At 37.0% G+C, this 23,192-nt stretch overlaps 1 protein-coding gene across 4 annotated transcripts in view; it reads left to right on the top strand.

The window, feature by feature from the left end:
* KMT2E (lysine methyltransferase 2E (inactive)) overlaps positions 1-23,192 on the top strand; it is a 98,616-nt gene that overhangs the window by 28,951 nt on the left and 46,473 nt on the right. For all 4 annotated transcript variants that reach the window (XM_047695774.1, XM_047695776.1, XM_047695773.1 and 1 more), the window contains one exon: positions 22,354-22,468. In XM_047695774.1, the coding sequence (XP_047551730.1) occupies positions 22,354-22,468 (115 nt within the window). The remainder of the gene's footprint in view (positions 1-22,353; positions 22,469-23,192) is intronic.

Below are 23,192 nucleotides of genomic sequence, written 5' to 3'. Positions count from 1 at the left end.
ATTCCACAGTCAAATGTAATTGAAGATGTTTTATTTAAAAATTAGTTTTTACTATACATAGCATTGATAAAAACCAGTACCTAGATCTTGATGAATAGAATTGGATTTGGAGCCAAATGCTACAGGGGAGACTCTTAAGATACCTTAAAAATTGCTTGTTAACTCTTTAGATCTTAGCAGCAAGTTTTTACCTGCATTGTGTTCTTAGATTTGAAAAGTACCCATCACAACATACAGGTTAATATGATGACTCACTGATTTCCTCACTAGTGTCTCGCATGATCCCGGGTACAATAAAAAATGTGGAAAGATGATAATATATTTAAAGGGAAAATTGAGCTAAGTGTAAATGCAGTTTTTAAAAACTTGATTAGCAAAATGACCATAATTGGAATAAACAGGAGACTGCCTTTATTATCAGGAAGTGCCGTCTGTAAAGTTTTTTTGATTAAGGCTTAATACTAGAAGTGGATTTCTTCTAACATAATTTCATAGGGTAAGACTAGTAATCCAAAAGAAAGCACATTTTGGATCATCACTTAAAGCATCAGCTGTGTGGAAAGTGTTTTACAAAAGGCTCAGGTTACGAAGGTAAAGTATAAATTTTACCCTTACTCTTTTTTTTTTAATTTTTTTTTGTTTGTTTATTTATTTGACAGACAGAGATCACAAGTAGGCAGAGAGGCAGGCAGAGAGAGGGAGGGGAAAGCAGGCTCCCTGCTGAGCATAGAGCCCGATGCAATGCGATGCAATGCGGGGGCTCCATCCCAGGACCCTGCGGTGAGCCAAAGGCAGAGGCTTTAACCCACTGAACCACCCAGGCGCCCCTGAATTTTACCCTTACTCTTAAGGAAAGTATAAGCATTTGGAAGTCAGAAATCTAGATCAGAGCTGTGCAATAAGAAGTACATAGAGTCATGTATACTTTCAGATTTTCTAAAAAAAATTTTTTTCCCTAGTGTCCCATATTATAAAAAGGTTTATAAAAAGTTGAAATTAGTTATGTATTTAACAGAGTCTGTCCAGAGTATTATCATTTTAACATAAAATCAGTATAAAAATGTGAATGAGAAATTTCATGTCTTTTTCTCCATACTAAAAATATTTAAGATCTGGTATGTATTTTATACCTTCAGCACCTCTTAATTCAAACTAGCCACATTTCAAGTGTTCACTATATGTCTAGTGGCTACTGTATTGGATAAAGAAACTCTAGATTAGACAACAAAGTGGAACATCAGGAAAGAAGGACATAGTGAAGCCTAGGCTGTAGGCTAGTTAACGAAAGTTGTAAAAGTGAGATCTATGAATCTCTCTTTCTGAATGAGAAAGATAAAGATAGAGCTATGAGGTAGATATTGTCATTCTTAATTTATAGATGAGGAAACTGAAGTCACAGAGCAGAAAAGTGGCAGAGGCAGAACTCACTGTGTTCATTTTAGGCCTTTTCTGTAATATAGCTCCTTTACTAATATTACAAAGAATATTTATGCCATAATTGTTTTGACATGTGGTTCATATATATAGTAGCTTCATTTCTAGCAGTAGTAAATTCAGGGTAATAAATAACTGCATATAATAACACAGGTATTCTCAGGTCGTTGCTCAAGGATAAGGGAAGTAAAAGAAAACCTAGACTCCATTATCATTAGACAGGAAAGATGAGCCAGAATTCAGCTGTTTATTAGAATTGTGTGTTTTTTATCCTAATGGAGAGAGCTTACCTCCTCTATTTCTTTTTACCTCTTCTACCTCTGGTATTCCAACTATCTGAATTCCTAAATTGGTTAAATAATCAAACAAAAAGATGGGAAGTCCTGGGGCTGGAAAGTGGGAAGATGTGTGAATGGGGATGTTAAATTTCTTCTTTCCTAGCCTTTTTAAAAAAGAAAAGCCAAACTACTTTTCTCGTCAGCAACTGGGAATAAGATTGCCAACATTATATTCCTTTTAATATTACTATTTTGGTACCATTAGAAATCATTAAAATGAGCTCTTATATAATTATGGGTACTTTCAGATGAGGTAGACAGATTACTAAATGTGACATGTAGGTTAGAGATGAATTATTTTGGAGGAGGGCTCCTTTTCCTATACCTGGCAACATAGTAAATACTCAGTTCATAACTAACAGTAGGAAAAGGAAATATCTAGATTTTCAGTTTTGTTCGGCCACTGTCCTACTACATGACACCGAATTATTGTAGACTCTGGTTATCTTACTTTGAAAAAGAGGGCTTGGATTGAGGTATTAATGTGACTCCTTTTGACTTGAAATTTATGAGGTTCCATACATTTTTACCTGTATTTGTTATAGCATGTGGTACTAAGTTATTTCAATGTCACTAGAGCCACCTGCTGACAGAGTTCATTACTTGTTGAAATGTTTGGGTGCTTTTAGTCTGAATTTGTGTAATTGAAGATGCTAAAGTATTTTGTGTCTAATGAAATGTTTTTAGTAGCATTTTACTGGTTCATTTTCACTGATGCTCAGCATTTTCACCTCTTATTTCTTTACACATAATCCACTATCAGGAAACTAATACTTTCTGTTGCTCTTAAAGTAAGTGTTGATTTGCTTATCCTAATTTGGAAGTGCTTTCACTTAAATGTGGTTTTGTTCTAACATTTAAAAGCCTGTTTTATAGCACTATACTTGCATTGTTTAGAACTGTTCTTAGAATGATGCTGAATCATACTTAATCATACACAATTTTTCTTCTAATTTTTTTCACTTGTGATAATTAACACAAAGCTCAGCACATTAATGCAGCTGTCTGTAACACATGTATCCCGGCAAAAAGCCAAGTATTCCCATTTTGAAAAAAAAAAAAATTTTAAAAAGGCAGCTAAAGGTGATGAACAGACTTCAGTAAGGCCACATAATTAATAAAAAGTAAAGTTAGGTTCGAACCCAGGGTTGCTTGACCACTTGGTCAGGAGAGCTAGGTTTTACTAACAGATGAGTTAAATGAAGTAAGATGCCACATGAAATAAACTGAGGGCAGTTGTCAAACCAGACCTCTCTTTTTTAAAATGTTTCTTGGTGTGCTATTATAATGTGTATGATTTTCATGTGATATCTTTAAAAAATAATAGGTTATCGCAAGGATAAAAGAAATGGACAAGCTTTGATTACAAATCTGAAGGAGCATATTGAGAACTCACAGAGATCTTTTTTACCTGTTACTGTAGTGGTTAGGGAGTCATTCTATCCATATGCCATTACTGACACCCAGGTATGTCTTAACGTTAAAAAGAAAATTAGAGATTTTACCTAAAACACTGATATATAAACTATTAAAATCAAACTATATTTTGAAGGTTTATATAAGGAAGAAATTAAATTTTTGTTGAGAAAAAAGAAAATCATAAAACTCCCAATTTTTGAGGAATCACATCTTATTTATTCAAACACCCCCTTTTTTTGTTTGAGATTTTATTTATTTATTTGACAGAGTCCGAAGTAGGAGGGGAATGGCAGAGAGAAAGGGAGAAGCAGGATCCCTGCTGATCAAGGAGCCCGATGTAGGGCTGGATCCCAGAACTCTGGGATCATGACCTGAGCCGAAGGCAGATGCTTAACTGACTGAGCCACCCAGGTGCCTTTCAGTCACTGGTTTTTTTTGTTTTGTTTTACTACCTTTTTTTTTTATTTGAGAGAGAGAGAAAACACGGGGGTGAGGGAAGGAGCAGAGGGAGGGGGAGAGAGAGAGGCAGACTCCCCACTGAGCAGGGATGAGCAGGGAGCCTGATATGGGACTAGATCCCAGCGTCTTGGGATCATGATGAGCTGAAGGTGGATGTTTAACTGACTGAGTCACCCAGGTGCCCCTCAGTCACTTTTTAAAAAAGATTTTAGGGGCGCCTGGGTGGCTTAGTGGGTTGAGCCTCTGCCTTTGGCTCGGGTCATGATCCCAGGGTCCTGAGATCGAGCCCCGTATCGGGCTCTCTGCTGGGCAGGGAGCCTGCTTCCCCCTCTCTCTCTGCCTGTCTCTCTGCCTACTTGTGATCTCTGTCTGTTAAATAAATAAATTAAAAAAAAAAAGATTTTGTTTATTTGAGAGAGAGCGTGTATATGCATGAGTGGGGGGGTGGCGATGGAGGGAGAAAGAGAAGCAGACTTCCCCTTGAGTGGGATACCCAATGTGGGGCTTGATCCCAGGATCCCGAGATCATGACCTGAGCCAAAAGCAGATGCTTAACTGACTGAGCCTTCCAGGCACCCCTATTCAGTCATTCTAACCTGTTCTTTTTCTCTATTGCCTCATTTAGTGATCGGTCCTTTTCTCTTTTTAGATCTTAAATTCACTTTACCTAATTTAGTTAAATGCCTGCACCAAGAATGCATAATGTGCATTGGATGGTTATTTATGATGCCTTTTTGAAGAATTAGAATATTTTGGTCTAAATAAGATTTTTAATTTACAAAGTGGTTCCAGAAAAATGGGGCAGCATCATCAGGTAGATTACTGCAAACAAAATAATAGTAGTTCTGCCTTCTAAGTTTTTGACAGTAATTTAGAACTTCAGTTAGCACGTTTGGAAATAGCCTGTTTTCATTTTTACAAATGGAAATACTACATAAAGGAATAATTTTAATTTTAATGACCAAAAATATTCTCCGTATTTGTGGAGTTTGATGTAATGAAAATTAAAATGGCATAGATTCAGGATTACCAGAACTCAGGCTTTGTGTAACTCTATAAAGTGACACAAACTACCATTTTGTATTACAAAAATGAGGTAAAGCTGTTTACCTCATTAAGTCACTAATCCACAGGCATAAACAGCACATAAACAGTATGCCTATTTCACAGGCATACTGGGGACAGTGCTGTTTAATGGGAAAAGTTCTAGAGCACATTCAGAGATCCAGGCTTTGGTATTTTCTTGGCTGTTTCAAAGCCACGTGACTTGGAATTAAGAGTTCATTTTACAGATGTGGAAACTAGACCCAGAGTGGTTATATGACATGTCGCAAGGGTACATAGTGACTTAGTGGTAGAGTTAGTGCTTGAATTGATTGTGTTTTGTTTTGTTTTAAAGATTTTATTTATTTATTTGACAGAGAGACACAGCGAGAGGGGGAATACAAGCAGGGGGAGTGGGAGAGGGAGAAGCAGGCTTCCCGCCAAGCCAGGAGCCTGATATGGGGCTCGATCCCAGGACACTGGGATCATGACCTGAGCCAAAGGCAGAGGCTTAACCTACTGAGCCACCCAGGCACCCTGAATCTGTAGAGTTTTTGAAGCTAGCATCAGTCATCTCCTGTGGGTAAAGCTGGAGGGTAGACCATGTGATCTACAGAATACTTTCTGGGACAGTGAACATTACTTTGGAGCAGCAGAGATTCTTCCCTGAACAGTTCCTGTCCCTTTGCGCTCTGTCCCATACCAAGTAGGACTCAGCAACTGATCCACCATCCCTAGCTTCCATATTGCCTGGGGTCCAAAAACTGCCTATTTCACTGTACCAATCTGGACTGAGCCAGAACAGATCGACTCTCAGCAGGCCCGGCCTAGAACAAACCTCCTTGCAGGAAAAGAAACTGTGCCCCAACACTCTCTTGGGGCCAGATGCAAACCAAGCCTACCACATCTTTGTTCTACCTCCTCTACTTACCAAGTCTTAGCAGCAGTATTTCACCTTCTCTCCAGGCCCCGAACATCACCCCAAGTAGGTCCTGGGAGTGGCTAATTCGGTTTAAATCTTGACCCTCTGTCAGTATTTGTGCCTCTTACTTTAATAATTCCATGGGCACTGTCTCAGTTGTAGGCCTGGTCATGTGTTTGAATTCTTGCACTGATCTTCCCCTTGCTGTGTACAATTTGGCTCTGACTTTGGCTGTGCTGCTGTCACATTGAGGCAAATGCATAGTTTTCAGACTTATTGCTTGCTCTCTCAGGATTTGATACTGTGACTCTTAGTACTTTTGTTTTTAGTGAAACTACCTTTTTGTAGTTTGGCTCTTTTTATTGCAGAAAAATAAAGCTAATATAAAATTGATTACTTTAGTCATTTTTAAGTATAGAATTCAGTGTCATTAAGTACATTCATAGTGCTGTGCAGTCAGTCTCACATCTGTTCCCAAACTTTTTGATCATCCCCAACAGAAACTTTGTATTTATTATATACACAGACCTCTTTGTCCTCTTCAGGCCCAAGTGCTTGGCACCTCTATTTTACTCTCTCTCTCTTGCTCTCTCTCTGTCTCTTCTAGATACTTTATATAAATAGAATCATAAAATATTTATCTTTTTTGTGTCTGGCTACTTAGCATAATGTTTTCAGGGTTCGTGTAGTAGCAGTTATCAGAATTACCCTCTTTTTTATGGTTGAATAATATTCCATTGTATAGATGTACTGCATTTTGTTTATCCCATCATCTGTTGATGGAAACTAGGACGTTTCCCTCTTTTGGCTATTGTGCATAATGCTGCTATGAATATTGGCATAAAGTATCTATTTGAGTCTTTGATTTCAGTTATGTGGGGGGATATATACTTAGGAGTGGAATTGCTAGGTCATAGTTAATTCTATGTTTAACATTATGAGAAACCACCAACTGCTTTCATCTAGTTTTCTTTTTGTGCCTTAATCTTTTTTTTTTTTTTAAAGGTTTCTTCTCCGTTTGTTAAATATTTACGCTTTCTAGGAGTCTTTAACTTAACCTAACCGTGTACCCTGTCCTGGAGGTTTCATCCACTTCCGTAGCTTTCACCATTTCCTACATGCTCATGACTTCAAATCATCCTTAGCCTAATTCTGTCTCATGAGCTCCACCCATAGAGCCCCCTGCATTACTAGATCTCTTAGGTGTCTCATGACTATAAAGTAGATGTGTGTCTCTGTAGTGTGTGTGGTAGTGAATCCTTTTTCACTTCCCACCTTATTTTGGAATTTAAAATTAAATTTAGAGCTGGAGTCAGCAGACTGTTTCTTTAAAAGGCCAAAGAGTAAATATGTAAGATTTGGAACAGTACGGTTTCTGTTGAAACAACTCCGTTGTATTGTCACTGGAAAGCTAGGCAGTATGTATAAAGGAATGGGCATAACTGGGTTCTAGTAAAACTTTATTTACAAAACCAGGCATTGTAGCTGGCTTTGGTTTAGGGATCCTAGTTTGCTGTCTCCTTGTTTAGAGAAAGTGAATCTTGGGTATTCTTTCAAGTAAAGAGTATCATTCTTTCTGATTTCTTTGTCATGACTCTATTTTAATACAGGAACTTCCTGTTTATTAATAAATATTTATTAAGAGCTTATACTATATCAGTATGTTTCAGATGTAGGAACACAGCTCCACATCTGAAGTCTGTCTATACTCAAATTTTGCTTTTCTTATAAAATGTCAAATTTTGTTCTTGTACTTGCTGTCTGGATCTCATTCCCCCTCATCTTTTTCAGGATGTTTACACTTCACTCTGACCTGCCATCCCATATTTCCTGCATCTTCAGTTTCTTTCTAATTAGATCATTCCCATCTCATATAAATACCTGAAGAGTGCTACCCCTTTTTATTTCCTATTCCATTTTTCTGTTCCTCTTTATAGTAAACTCCTTGAAAGAGTTCACACTCAGCTTCAGGCTACACAACACCATTATAAATACCCAGGTTGTCAAAATAATTGGTAGTCTTCCTTAATTTATATAGCTTTATCAGCATTTGATATAAAACTGTTTCCTCCTACTAGAACGATTTAACCCGTTGGCTTTCTGGATGCCACACTTAGCTGGCAGTTCTTTCCCATTTTTTGCTTGGTTTTCTTCCCTCAGATCTAACTCTGCTCCAGGCTCATCTTTTTCGTTAAATGACTCCACCTCTATCTAGTTGCTTAAACAAAACCCTAGGGCATTCTGGGTTATTCCTTTTCCCTTACCCACCACGTCTGATTCATTGATTAGTTGATTAATCCTGTGTCTTCCTCCAAAATACACTTTGAATCAGAATACTTCTCTCCATTTCTACCATTGTCCTAGTCTAAGCCCTTTTCATCTCTTGTTTGGACACTACAGTAATTTCCATGTTTCTCTTTTGCTTTCCACAATTCATTGTTTCTGTAGAAGATAATGTAATTCTGAAGCATTAAACAAATTTCTCCCACTTGAAAACCTTCCAGTGATTTTTTTGTTTCACTTAAAATCCTATCTTTTGGTACTGTAGGCCCTACTTTTCTAATCTCTGCTCCATATTCTCCCCTTAACCTACTGTTAACTCCCATGTTTATATTATTTTCCTTGTTCTTTTGAACATTCTAAACTTGGTCCTGCCTTTGGACCTTTGTACTTGATGTTCCAGCTACCTTGAACATTTTTCTTTTCCTCTTAGCATAGTCTTCGCTGAGCTCAAATACAACTTTTCAGTGAGGCCTTTCCTCTGCACACTATCTAAAATAGTGCCTGAAAAATCTCTCTGAAAAAGTCTTGTTTTCTTTCATTATTTTTTCCTTATCTTTTTACTGAAATACAAGCTTCATGTATATAAACATCTGTTTTATTATTACCACAAGCCCTGGCATATAGTAAGTATTGAATCATGAATCATATTGGTCTCTTTGTTAACTCTGAAGCCTATTATATAGCACTGATTGTTGAATGTTCATATCTTAGCTAATTTTATTTCAGTTGTTTAGGAGAGACAGAACTAAAGCTAGAAATATTTTATAGCCTCTCCGTTGTAGGAAAAGATGTAAGGAGCTATAGAATTGAACAAACTATTTCCTGTGTATAAAAAACCTTACACAATTGGTGTGATTTCAGTGATTGAGTTCAGTGCTGTAGTTCTTTAAAGTAGCTGTTTTAGTTAGTACCTATTTCAGGAAGCTGGGAAATAATAAAAGGCATTAGGAAACTAGTGGCATTAAAATAGCAACTAGAGAGAGATTGAAGTTTACTGTATACATTACCTGAGTGACTGTTCTGATGGTGATAGGCTACATTAGACAGAATGTAAAAGCAAGAGGGATGATATAAGATTCTCCAGTATTAGAATTTTAACAAGTGATGGTACTTTTTTTTTAAGTGATAGCATTTTGACTAGGATACTTGAAATCATATTTTCTTTAACTGTTGAGGGATTAAGTGATGAAATTTCCCTGACCAGTTAAAAGTAGGAGTTTAAAATATAATTTCATCTTCTTAACTGTAGAGTCTTTGTAAAGATCCCTTTTTGGAATCTTGGTAGTAATGTGCTGTAGATCAAAAATGGGCACTTGAATCTGATTTAATCTTTGTGCAGCTAACCAGCCAAATAAGAGATGCTGTTATAAATAAAACAACCGTATAAAAGCCTTCTTTTAGAATACAGAACAGTTGATTAAGGGGAAAAGTAGATGCAAAGAAGTTCGGCATGTCATGTAATAATTAGAAATTAAGTGGATGAAAAGATAATTTAAGGCATATTTGGCAAATGATACCAAGTTTGGTAAGGTTTTAAAAACATAAGGCTACTAGAGAATTAATGGGACTTTCTGTTGATAATGTAATTCACAGATTAAGAGATTTACTAAGAGTTGTCTTTTAGTAATAAAATATTTGAAAGTCTTTTATTTCTACATTGTCATTGAAAGTAACTCAATATCACATGAATCTTATAGTGGTTAATGTGCCCAGTGTATGTAATAAAAAATTGATTGTAGGTAAAACACCAAGGTGGGTTGGTTCCATACTTAATTGAAGAAACTCATTTGTAGAAATTACTGCTTGTAATAGCAAGTTACACATTTTATTATCCCTTTCTTAAATAAAAAAGTTTACTGATTTGGACTGTGGGCACTATTTGCTCATGAAGATTACTTTGAAACTATAGACAGGGTATTAATTTTCAGTGAAGCAAAGAACAGCCAAGGTAACTTACTTGTAAGTGGGGTTGGAGAGGTAGACTTTTTACATGCCCTGATCAGGATCAGGGCTTTTTCTTGAACCTACTGAATCTGGGAGAATTGCATACCTATTACTCAACCTTGCATTTGGAACCCTTAGATTTATTTTGAAATGCTGCTACTCTGATCACATTGTTACCTTCCTTGGTGAAGAAACAAATCATTAGTGGCTCTGTACAGTTTTTCAGAATAAAGATATTCCTTAGCTAGATACCCAAGGGTGGTTTTTGAACTTGTGCTTGGTTAACTTATCTGCCCTCATCTCTTGGCCTCTTCTACATACTTTAACTCCATCTGCTCTGAATTGTAGCAATTCTAGCCCCCCTCAACCTTTGCTAAGCAGGGAGTCTACTTGTCCCTCTGCCCCTCCCCTGGCCCATGCTTGCGTACGTGCGTGCGCTCTCCCCCACCCCCGTTTTTCTCCCAAACACATAAATAAACAAACTTTAAAAAATCCAGGGTTTTAGTAGTTCCAGGTGTACAATATAATGATTCAGCAATTTTATACATTACTCAATGCTCATCACAATAGTGTATTCTTAATCTCCTTTTTCTTTTTCACCCATCCACCACCCCTCTGGCAACCACCAGTTTGTTCTTTGTACAGTTTTAAGAGTTTTTTGTTTTTCTCTTTTTTCTTTGTTCATTTGTTTTGTTTCTTAAATTCCACATGAGTGAAATCATACGGTATTTGTCTTTTTCTGACTTTACTTAGCATTATACCCTCTATATCCATCTATGTTGTTATAAATGGCAATATGCCATTTGTTTTTATGGCCGAGTAACATTCCTCTGTGTGTGTATGGTGTGTGTGTGTGTGTGTGTACATGTACATGCCTTCTTCATCCCTTCATCTGCTGATGGACACTTGGGTTGGCTCTGTACATTGGCTATTGTCAATAATGCTGCAAGTAAAATAGGGGTGCATATATCTTTTTGAATTAGTGTTTTGATTTTCTTTGGGTATCCAGTAGTGGAATTGCTAGATCATATGGTAGTTCTATTTTTTATTTTTTGAGGATCCACCATACTATTTTCTGCAGTGGCTGCCCCAGGTTGTGTTCCTATCAACAGTACATGAGTGTTCCTTTTTCTCCATATCCTTGCCAACACTTGTCATTTCTTGTTTTTTTTTATTTAAGCCACTCTGACAAGCATAAGGTGATACCTCATTGTGGTTTTGATGTGTATTTCTCTCATGATTAGTTATGTTGAGTATCTTTCCACGTGTCTTTTAGCCATCTATATATCTTTGGGAAAATGTTATTCAGGTCCTCTGCCTAAATTGGATTATTTGGGGTGTTTTGGTGTTGAGGTATACAAGCAACTCTTTCTAATCTGTGCTTCCTGAACTTCAGTGAACATGAGGATGAAGGTGCTTATTAGGGGTGCCTGGGTGGCTTAGTGGGTTAAGCCTCTGCCTTCAGCTCAGGTCATGATCTCAGGGTCCTGGGAGCGAGCCCCGCATCAGGCTCTCTGCTCAGCGGGGAGCCTGCCTCCGCCTCTTTCTCTGCCTGCTGCTGCTCTGCCTGCTTGTGATCTCTGTCTGTCAAATAAATAAAATCTTAAAAAAAGAGTGTGCTTTTTAAGTTGTAGATTTCTGAGCCTGATCTTTAAGAAAATTTTATTTACTTGGTTAAGTAGAGCTATAAAAAATTCATGACATGCATTACATGTGATTGTGATACTGGTGTTCTGTCAGTCATGCTTAGAGAAACGTGCTTAAACATGTCTTGGTGTTTATATCTCTGACTGCATGTGTGCTTTCAGTGTGGAATACCTTCTTCATCTCTTCACCTTTCTCTTTCTTGGGCTTGTTAACTTTTCATTCCTTACAGTTTGGTAAATACGATTACTATTGTGAAGAGCCCCTTGCATACCTCTGATGACACTACTATAATCACTGATATACTTGTCTTCCCCATGGATCAGTTTCTTGAGAAGGACCACTTCTTTCCCTTCTTTATTTCTTAACTTCGAGCATCTCAGTGTCTTCTACTTACAGATGTGTGCTAAAATGTTTATTGAGTGAATTAAAACTGTATTATAAGTTCCTTGAATACAGGGACAGTCAGTGTCTTACCTTTCATAGTGCCTGGCAAGCAGCAGGCCCTCAATATTTGTTTAATGCTTGCTAGTCCAACTGAGGTCTATGGATATAGTCCCTAGGGACTTTATGAGCCCTATGAAATTTTAATTAATTTTTTTTTTTTTTGCCTTTTCCCTTTTGAGCTAGGAAAAGTCTGTTCAGAGTGATCTTGGATGACCACCACTTTATGCTGAGTACTGCCATGAGTTTTCAGTGCAAGTGCTTATTTGTGTTTGATGATGTTGGTATACAGATCACCTAAAGACCTAGTTTAACATGTTTCTCTAAATCCAAATCTACAAAGAAACCCCCCCTCCTTCTATTGCAGGGTTTTGTGTGTTACTTAATTTTGACCAATAGCTAAGTAAGCAAACACTATTCTATTTTTTTTTAAAGATTTTATTTATTTATTTGACAGAGAGATCACATGTAGACGGAGAGGCAGGCAGAGAGAGAGAGAGGGAAGCAGGCACCCTGCTGAGCAGAGAGCCCGATTGGGGACTTGATCCCAGGACTTGATCCCGATGCGGGACTTGATCTCAGGTCATGAGATCATGACCTGAGCCGAAGGCAGCGGCTTAATCCACTGAGCCACCCAGGCGCCCCAGCAAACACTATTCTAAAGTCTAACTGACCCCTTATATTCCTTGAATACTCCCCATGCAATTTTTTCTCGTTTTGCATATGTGTGGCATATTGTCTTTCTCCATCTTACTGGTTTAAAATTTTTTTTTTTTTCAATAGAAGATACATGCTTGGTATAAATTTCGAATGTTTAAAGTCTGTCTGTCTTTCAGAAATATTATCATTTTTAATAAAACTTCATGATGTTTATTCCTTATCCTTCCTCTTATTCAAATATATGTCCTTCTCTTGAATTCCCTTGATTTGGGGGCCTTGAACTTTTGCAACCCCTCTAAGGAGGTGGTCTTAGGCTCAACTAAAGATTCAGATTTATAAGACTATTGTAGGCTGTACTTGGCACTAGTCTATGTGGTATCCTGGACAGGAGCCCCAGTTTATCAGAGGTCAGCATCAGTTGTTCATGTCTGTATGAGACCATGTAGGAGTGCAGTCAGCCATCCAGAAACTATGTTCTTCGACTTCTCAAGTGACTGTCAGGTACAAGGAGACAGGGTCCACATTAGGAGCTATGGTAGTCCTGATTTAGAACCCTTATGCCCTTAAGAAGCCATTATTTCTTGTAACAAGCATAGGCGAGGTTTCCAAGTTCCCTGAAAGGGGCATGCCAGTTAGAAGAGTCACTGCATCTTTGGGAAGTTCAGATCTGTGGTATCCTCATCAAATATTTATAGTTTTCTCAGTCTAGACAAAACTTATTTACCAATCAAGGGTCATTTTAATTTGCCAAGCAATATAGCAAATTACCCAGTCAGGTAAAAGAGCAAAATCTCACACAGAGGAGGAAAGAGTTCTTGTTAAGCATTTGCCCATACTTTTTTTATGGTATTTATTTTTGCCTTGTATAGTGCTACCTGTCTCTTTTTGCTAATGCTGCTGTTCCTCCCAAGATCAGAAACTCTTTGAGTGATTGGAGTATGTTTTATATCTCTTTATCCTGTCTAGGATCTAACAAGTTACCTTAATCACATAGTGAACACCATCATAGAACTAACTATTCATTGAATTACAGTTTGTATGCTCCTTTGGCTGTAAGGTAAATCCACCAAGAAAACTTGGAAAAAATTTTCTGACTGGGATTTATCATAGATGGAAACAGAGTCTAGGAATAAACTTTCTGGGTGAAGTGATATAAACAGCGGTGTCCTCCTGCACGACGGGAGTTGCTCTTATTTTAATGTCTATATGGCTTCTTTGAGATAGGGACTGTATCATGATGTGTCCAGATTCATTCTTCTATGTACTGAAAGCATATGTTGTTAGTGGTGATAAAATACAAATTTGAGAATACTTCAGAAAATAGCGAAGGTTTCTCAATGGGCAATGACAGAAATACTAAGATATGGTGGTTTTTTGACTTTGGTATAGTTATGTCAAAAGAATCTAGAAAATGAGGAGCCATCATGATGAGATCATCACTTTCTACAGAGTGTGTTATACTCATGGCTGGAGTACCCTGCCTTTCTGTTTGCCACATCTTATTGAAGAAATAAATGGATCTGAAGAAAGCTAAATGATCACCAGGGCCTCAGGGGCTGTGTTATAAAGACAGTTAATAAGGAGAGCCTGGTTGGCTTGGTTGGTAGAGTATGCGACTCTTGATCTCAGGGGCATGAGTTTAAGCCCCACTTTAAGTCTAGAGATTACTTTAAAAACTTTTTTTAAAAAGATGGTTAATAAGATTGAGACCTATGGGGGCACCTGGGTGGTTCAGTGGGTTAAGCCTCTCCCTTCAGCTCAGGTCATGATCTCAGGGTCCTGGGATCGAGCCCCGCATTGGGCTCTCTGCTCAGTGGGAAGCCTGCTTTCCGCTCTCTCTGCCTGCCTCTCTGCCTACTTGTGATCTCTCTGTCTCTGTCAAATAAAAAAATAAAAAAAAATCTTTAGAAGATTGAGAACTATGAATCAAGAAACAGGATAGTTCAGTGGATTGACCCAATCATATGGACAGGTACTTAGTCACTTAACATTAATACATAAAAACTAGGGAGCACCTTTAGAGTTGTAGAGGAGTAAAAGATGGCAAAGTATTTCTTTGCAAAGCTTTTGAATAAAATGGCTCTTTCCAAGGAGCTTACATATCAGTTCTTGGTTTAACATGTTAGATATTAGATTGGGTGAACAGTGACTCAAATGCATTGTGTCTGATTTTGTTAATCTAGTTAACCTCATGTGTATGTATTAAGTATTCCACAAAATCATGTTGATTTTTCATTGACATGCCTAAGGCTGAACATACCTATGTATAGTCCTTTTAAAAACCTTTCCAACCAAAAACCTTAAAGTTACTACTTTTTTTTTCTTTCTTAAAGATTTTATTTATTTATTTGACAGAGAGAGATCACAAGTAGACGGAGAGGCAGGCAGAGAGAGAGAGAGAGAGAGAGAGAGAGAGAGGGAAGCAGGCTCCCTGCTGAGCAGAGAGCCCGATGCGGGACTCGATCCCAGGACTCTGAGATCATGACCTGAGCCGAAGGCAGGGGCTTAACCCACTGAGCCACCCAGGCACCCACAGATTACCTTTCTTGATGTAAAGTTTAGTCTCTTACTATGTGAAGAATCATGTATTTATGGACTCAACTTTAAGAAAAAATATTTTAAAATTCTGCTTTACAGAGGGATTACCAAGGAATCATTTTATTTCAAGGCACTTACTTCAGTATAATTTTGGGAGTATACTTTTAAAAAAGAATGAACTTTAAGAGGACTTAGCACATATTTAGTGCTAAGTATTTACCAAATGATTTAAATATCAACAGTGTTTTTGATAACTTGCAAATTTAGTGATTATTTATAACAGGTGTAGCTAGACCTTGTACTTAGAATCATTGTTGGAAGTTTGAATTACTGTGGATTCAAGGTTTTAAAATAATTGAAAAGTAATTTCAGACTGAATATTTAGTTACACCTGAGAGACATTTCTGAAGAAAAAAGTAGCGTTGCATATCTGCATGATGCATTATAGTTGAGAAAATGCATCTTCATATCCTTTCTATCTTTTGAGTTTCATCCATATTGTTGGGAAGAACGTGAAGGGGGATATTTATCCCCACATTATAGATAAAAAGTTGAGCTTTAAAAATGTGACTACTCAGCTGTACCCATTGAATGGCCAGTCTTAGACACAAATGTCCCAATTCCGTGCTTTTTAAAAAAGTTTTAATTAAAGTAATCTCTACACCCCACATGGGGCTCGAACTTAAAATCCTGGAGATCAAGAGTTGAATGCTTTTCTGACTAAGGCAGCCAGGCACCCCTGTGTTCTTTTTTAAGAGAAGATGCCTTGTTAATTTTGATGGCGTTTGGAAGAAAGAAATAATAAATCCATGTGATAAGATGGTTGATAGCCTACAGAAATATTATATGAAAGGTAATAAGTTAATAGTACAGTAAATAAGTGCTATAGGAGTCCATAGGATTTATAAAAATTGTGATGAGTAGAAGCAGTTAGGAAAGTACTCCTTGAGCATGTGAAGTAAGCTTTGAGAGATGGGTTGAAATCAAGAAGTAAGGGTTGAGATTCCACAGATAGAGGCTTAGAAATAGAAATCCCCAGGATATCTTCCTGAGTTTGGGAGGAAAGGAAATAGTATACCATTCTTACAGGTACTTATTGAATAAAGGATAGTAAATATAAGATGAAAACGTTGGGGAATGTAAAAAAACTTTTTAATAAGGAAGTACAAAAATATATACAACAGTAGGGAATACAGTGTAATAATTGCAGGTGCCCATTACTTAGCTTCAGTAGTATTCCAAGTTTTGGAATCTTGTTTCATCTATTTTACAGTTTTATTGAAATATTTTAGAACAAATTCCTAGGTCATTTTACTTGTTTTCTCCAATATACACCACTTACAGATAAGGATTTTTTAAAAACCACAATACTATTATTTTGTATGGCCAAATTAACACTTTCTTAATATAAAATACCAAATTCATCTTCAGATTTCCCTTACTTGTCTCAAAACTGTCTTTTTGTAATTGATATATTCAAATTGACATCCAGACAAAATCTACACATTGTATTTGATTGAAATATCTTTGAATCTCTTTTATCTGCAGCAACCTTTTAAATTTATTTTCCCTCATACCATATACTGGTAAAAAAATGGGAGTCTTTTGGTCTGTAGAAGTTTTAATGTTCTGGATTTGGCCTGTTGCTTCCTTTTGCCGTCATGTATTAATCTACTTACTCCTGTGTTTCTATAAACTGGTACTTTGACCTAGAGATGCGATTAGCTTCAGATTTGTTTTTTCCCTCTCTCATTTTCCTTTTTTCTTTTCAGCATGATACTTTCAAAGTGGGACCTTGTACTTTCTGTTGCATAGTATGAGAGAGGCGCAGAAAACTTGGTTGTCTAACTTTCAGTGATGACAAGAAAGATCAGCGGGTTCAGGTGTTGTCAGCCTTATCTGTCCATCAGCTTTCAACCTTTCAAGGTTTTAGCATCCATTGGCTATCTTTTGCCTAAATCCGTCATCTCTAGAGGGTTGAAAATTCGTGATTTTTCTACTTTGATCATTCCTTCTGCATTTATTAGCTATTAGGGAACTTCCAAAAGAACCAGTCAGTATCTGAGTGTTGGCTTAGTCAACAAGAGAGCATATTTCTTTTTTAAGAGAGCATATTTTTAAATTTGGTTTTAGAGCCAAGTTGCATATTAGAAACTCTGTATGCATTTCATGTCCTCAATTTGTGGGAAACAGAATTCAGAGTTTTGAAAAAGAGAGTTCATGTACAAATTCTGTTTTGACCATTTGGCCATACCTTATTGCATGTATCTATCTATATTTATTTTTGAAGATTTATTTATTAGAGCATGTGCGAACAGGGGTAGGGGCAGAGGGAGAAGAAAAAATGCACATTTCCTGCTGTGCTCAGAACCAAACATGGGGCTCCATCTCATGATCCTGTAAGATCATGACCGGAGCCAAAACCAAGAGTTGGACGCTTGACCAGCTGAGCCACCCACGTGCTCCTCTTAGTGCTCATATATTATGAATACTTTAATTGCATGTTATTTTTTTAAACACTGAATTCTCAGATTAGAGAGTGATTATCTTTTGGAAAGTTTCCCATGGATAGAGAGTATCTCTTTGATAGTGATCATTGTTTCAGTGATTTAAAAACACATACAAAGCCATATATGAGTGAGTACAAGTAAGTATCTTACTACTTGAAAACTGACATCAGAATTATAAAGGTTGAAATCTTATCGGTCTCTAGGATGAAAAAAGCAGCATGATTTATGTTTTGATACGTAATTATGTATAGAAATATGCTAATGTTTCTTTATGATAAATGGTATATCTATATTCGTATTTATATGTGTGTGTGTGTGTGTGTGTGTATAGATATATATATAAGTATATAGGCTAAACAGAGCACTATAGCAACCGTTCACATAAAAATTTGTTATTGCATATTATCCCTTTAGCTCTACATTAGAAATTTATTAAAGCTTTATGAAATGGTCCAGAAGATTTTGATGGAAACTTCTATAATCTCAGTATAGTTGTTTTTGTTACTAAGAGTTCCTGCCAAGGTGTTACCCATCTGTAAATATAGTAGGTTTGCTTGGATATAATTAGTCATTTTTTGACTGGATATTTAAATGAGTTCTCCTCTTACATATTGTTTTATGAATAGTATTACAATAAACATCTCAAATCTGCAGGTCTTCATCTAGTGGGAATTACTTTCTTAGGATAAATTCCTGAAAATGGCATTACTGGATCAAAGGATGTTTGACTTTTGGTATTTGTCACAAAGTTGTTTTCATGTTTACAGTGTTACAGAAATGTAGAGTTTTGAGGATATTTAGCACCGTGAAACTTATAAAGAATATTTCTAATGATATATATTGTATGACTTTTTTAAAATGCTATCTTATGGTTCAGGAAAAATCCTTAAAATATTTTTTTCTTAAATGTTTTAAAAAATATTTATTTATTAGAGAGTATGTGTAAGTGGGGGGAGGGGCAGGCAGAGGGAGAAGCAGACTCCTGCTGAGCAGAGAGCCTGACGCGCGGCTGGATCCCAGGACCCTGTGATCATGACACCAGCAGAAGGCAGACGCTTAAACTGACTGAGCCACCCAGGGACCCCATCAACCAGATTTTTTAAAAAAAGTGACCATTACCACCTTCTTAAAATTACTTTTGGTATAAGCAGCAGCATTAGAAATGAGGATCTTGATAAAGAATTTCTACTTTCTTCTATTGCCAAATAGTCAGTGGTATAGCTTTAATTTGAATCATGAGGTTATGCATTTGTGACTTATTTACATGCTTGAACTTAACTGCTTTTGTGCTGAAAATTTTTTTATACTGAACCATTAACTACTCCAAAATACCGAAGTTTTTGCTATACTCTTCAATAGTATATTCAGAGTTTGATCTAATTCTTAAGTCTGAGTCTTTCTCTTTTGACCAGAATACCTCCATGTTGCCTTAATAGTAGTATTATAGATCAGGAATTCCCTAAATTTCACTTCTTCCTTCAACATAAATTTTTTAATTTTTAATTTTTATTTTTGAAGATTTTATTTTATATTTTTGACAGAGATCACAAGTAGGCCGAGAGGCAGGCAGAGAGGGGTGGGGGGAGGAAGCAGGCTCCCCGATGAGCAGAGAGCCCGATGCGGGGCTTGATTCCGGGACCCTGGGATCATGACCTGAGCCAAAGACAGAGGCTTTAACCCACTGAGGCACCCAGGTACCCCATCCTAATTTTTTAAAAAAAGATTTATTTATCTATTTGAGAAAGAGGCAGCATGCTCAAGCACAGGCCATGGGAGGGGCAGAGGTAGAGAGGAGGGGAGAATCCTTGAGCAGCCTCCCAGCTGAGCATAGAACCCAACATGGGGCTCAGTCCTGGGACCCAGAGATCATAAGTCAGGTGAAATCAAGAGTCAGATGCTTTGCTGACTGAGCCACCCACGAGCCCTGACTTCTTCCTTCTGTGTAATTGTTGAAGAATTTTAAAGCAATCAATATTGTAAATCACTCAAAGGCAGTTTGCTAGTACCTATCCATTTTATATGCACTTACCCTTCTGTTGAGCATTTCTATCTCCCAGGGATCATACTGTAGAAATACTCCCATGTATTTTAAGAAGATACATTGAACAGTGTGCAAATGCAGTGATACCTTTAACAATGAAGAACAAATATCACCAGTAAGGAAGTTGTTTTCTTTCTTTTTACTTATTTATTTAGTTTTTAAGATTTATTTATTTACTTGACAGACATCACAAGTAGGCAGAGAGGCAGGCAGAGAGAGAGAGGAGGAAGTAGAGAGCTGCTTCACAGAGAGCTTGATGGGGGCTCGATCCCAGGACCCTGGGATCATGACCTGAGCTGAAGGCAGAGGCTTTAACCCACTGAGCCACCCAGGTGCCACTGTTTTCTTTCTTTTTAGAGAGCATGTGTAGTGGGGGGAGGGACAAATGGAGAGGGAGAGAGACTCCCAAGTGGACTGTGTGCTGAGCATGGAGCCCATGTGGGGCTGGACTGCACAATCCTGAGATCATGCCCTGAGCCAAAATTGAATCTGACACTTTAACTGACAGAGCCACCCAGGCGTCTTCTCCCGAATAGGGAAATTGTTAAGTACTATGTACACTTATATATTGAAGTCAGTAGTTATTAGCAAAAATAAGGTAATAAGTATTGACATTGGAAAAGCTGATTATGAAAAAGCAAATATAGCATATTCTCACTTTTTATAATTTTAAAAAGATTATTTATTTGACAAGAGAGAGGGAACAAGCAGGGGGAGTGGCAAGCAGAGGGAGGGGGAGAACCAGGCTCCTGACAAGCAAGGAGCCCATGCGGGTCTCCATCCCAGGTCCCTGGTATCATGACCTGAGCCAAAGGCACCCGCCCAACTGACTGAACCACCCGGGCGCCCCTGTATATTCTCAGTTTTTGAAATAAATAGCTCTGGTGGCTGGGTGGTGGTCATTGAAAAGGGTTTGTGCTATGGTGAGCGCTGTGAATTTTTTAAGACTGATGAATCACAAACCTGTATCCCTGAAACAAATAATACATTGTATGTTTTTAAAAAATGAAGAAAAATAAACAGCTCTTAGATTTATTTATGGATAGAAAAAATTTAGAGGGAGTTACATGGCCTCTTAACATGGGTATGTTTGAGATTTGGATGAAGACATCTTTCACTTTCTTATGTATTTAAGTTTTATGCAGTGAGAATGTGTTGATTTTAAAATTTAAAAATTTCTTTTTTAAAAGAAAGTAATCAAATAATTTTTAAAATAGCAGCATAGGCATTGATTTTCAAAGTATTCAGAAAATTTTTGGAGGCTCTTCTGCTATTTCCTCCAGAACCATGTGACAACTTCAGTTTGTGCTTCTGTTCTCTCCTGGTTGTGTAATACTAGGTCTTAACAACAGCAGCCACTTAGAGCTAAATTGAGACTTTGTACAGGGGATTGGGGGGGGCAGTATATCAAGAAGCAGTTGACTATAGAAATATGAAACCAGGGTGTAAGTACATGAAGAAGTATTAAACCATGAGGAGTGCAAAAGTACTAAGTTCTAAGGGCAAGTTTTTAATGCGAGGTAAGATAAGGAGTGTTATGAAAAAATCTTCTCAGTTGGTGGCTGCGATAAGAATAAAGGCACAGAAACAGGTTATGTTTTGTGTATGCAAGCCAGAAAGTAATTTTATTCTGAATTGGCTTCAGAAGTAGGTTTACTACCATATTGATCAATAGGAATTACCAGGATAGGGTTCAGGAGGATTGATATGAGTAAGGAAATTGGGAAAGTGATATATGTATAATGTTAGGCCAGGGAGCTTATATGTCAGTGACAGTGGGTGAGTTGTTAGTCCCATTTGTATAATTCGATGGTCAGGTCATCACCTAACCATTGTAGGCGAGAACTGCTGATCTTACTCTACCTGCTGCTTATATTTTTTTGTAAGCAAACCTTGGTTCGTTGTGAAGTTTGCTATTTCTTAACTTTATTTATTATTTATTTATTAATTACTATTATTTATTCTTAACTATTCATTAACTTTAATGATATTTTCCAGAGCCTCGTTACATCTTGGCACACTAATGTAGACCTACAGTTTTGAACATTGAAATGTGTACCTCACATTGACATTGGGTTCTACATAGATTCAGTGTGTTCTTCCTCCTGTTTAAATTCTCTCTGCCACTTTTCTCCTCCCCTGTGTTTAGTGTCCCCAGTGCCACTGAGTATATTAAAGAATGTTTAATCTCTGATAATTTTTCCTAATGAGAGGGCAACTATATTTGAACTTGGAGGTAAGATATTATTTTACTTAAAAGTTTTGTTGTTAGGACACAGAATCTAGATAGGATATATAGGATATATCTCATCCACAGGGTGTCTGCCTACTATGAAAAAACATTTGTATAGAAATAATGACAGGGGGCGCCTGGGTGGCTCAGTGGGTTAAAGCCTCTGCCTTCGGCTCAGGTCATGGTCTCAGGGTTCTGGGATCGAGCCCCACATCGGGCTCTCTGCTCAGCAGGGAACCTGCTTCCTCCTCGCTATCTGCCTGCCTCTCTGACTACTTATAATCTCTGTCTATCAAATAAATAAATAAAATCTTAAAAAAAAAAGAAATAATGACATTTGTGTAGAAACAATTTATATGAAATAAATGCTTAGAATTTTAAATGGATGAACAGAACAAAAATGAGTGGAATTCTCTTTAATGCAACTCTTCCCCCTCCAGACCAGAATCCGTAGAAGCTAGCCCTGTGGTAGTTGAGAAATCCAACAGTTATCCCCACCAGTTATATACCAGCAGCTCGCATCATTCACACAGTTACATCGGTTTGCCCTATGCGGTAAGTGTCTAATATTTCTCTCAAAGGGTACTTTTTATATCTAGAGGTTGAAAGTAGATGTGGTATTGTACCTAAAACAATATTTAGAAAAAATACTTGTTTTATATTATCTAAATAATTAGGTATGTAATTTATAGTTTAACTTTTTATTACTCTCACTATATTGAGGGATTAAAATTCTAAAAGAGGCATTCCCTAGAAGTTTTATTATTAATCTTACTCTTATCATTATGCATTTTATGCTATTAATAGTTTAGTGTTATAATTCTTTACCTTCTCTATAAAAAAATAGGGTTGTATTTACTATCTACTGTTGATTCTAAATTATAAAGTAATTTTATAATTATATAATTGCTACTTATTGAGCACTTATGTGCCAAACTTTAAACATTTTTACATATATTATCTCATTTAATCTTCCAAACCACCTTCATCAGATGGGCATAATTTTTGTCCCCATTTCATAGCTGCAAAAATGAAGGGTTATCTAAACTCATTCACTTGTTGCATAGCTAGGTACAAGTTAGATTGTAACAGTTACAGAACTGGACACATTTGTGATACTATCCGGGTAAATTATGAGGGATTTTTACCTCCGGGACCAGAGTAAACACCAAATTTTTAAAAATCTATATAGGGATAATATGTCTTTATTAGTTGTTTTTGTTATTCTTCAAGAATGTCTCCACATTCCTGAGTTTTTTTGTGGGTTTTTTTTTGTTTG

This window comes from Lutra lutra, chromosome 11 (assembly GCF_902655055.1).
Source record: "Lutra lutra chromosome 11, mLutLut1.2, whole genome shotgun sequence".
Lineage (NCBI taxonomy): Eukaryota > Metazoa > Chordata > Mammalia > Carnivora > Mustelidae > Lutra > Lutra lutra.
The sequence above is the reverse complement of the archived record's forward strand: the minus strand, read 5'-3'. Positions and strand labels throughout refer to the sequence as shown.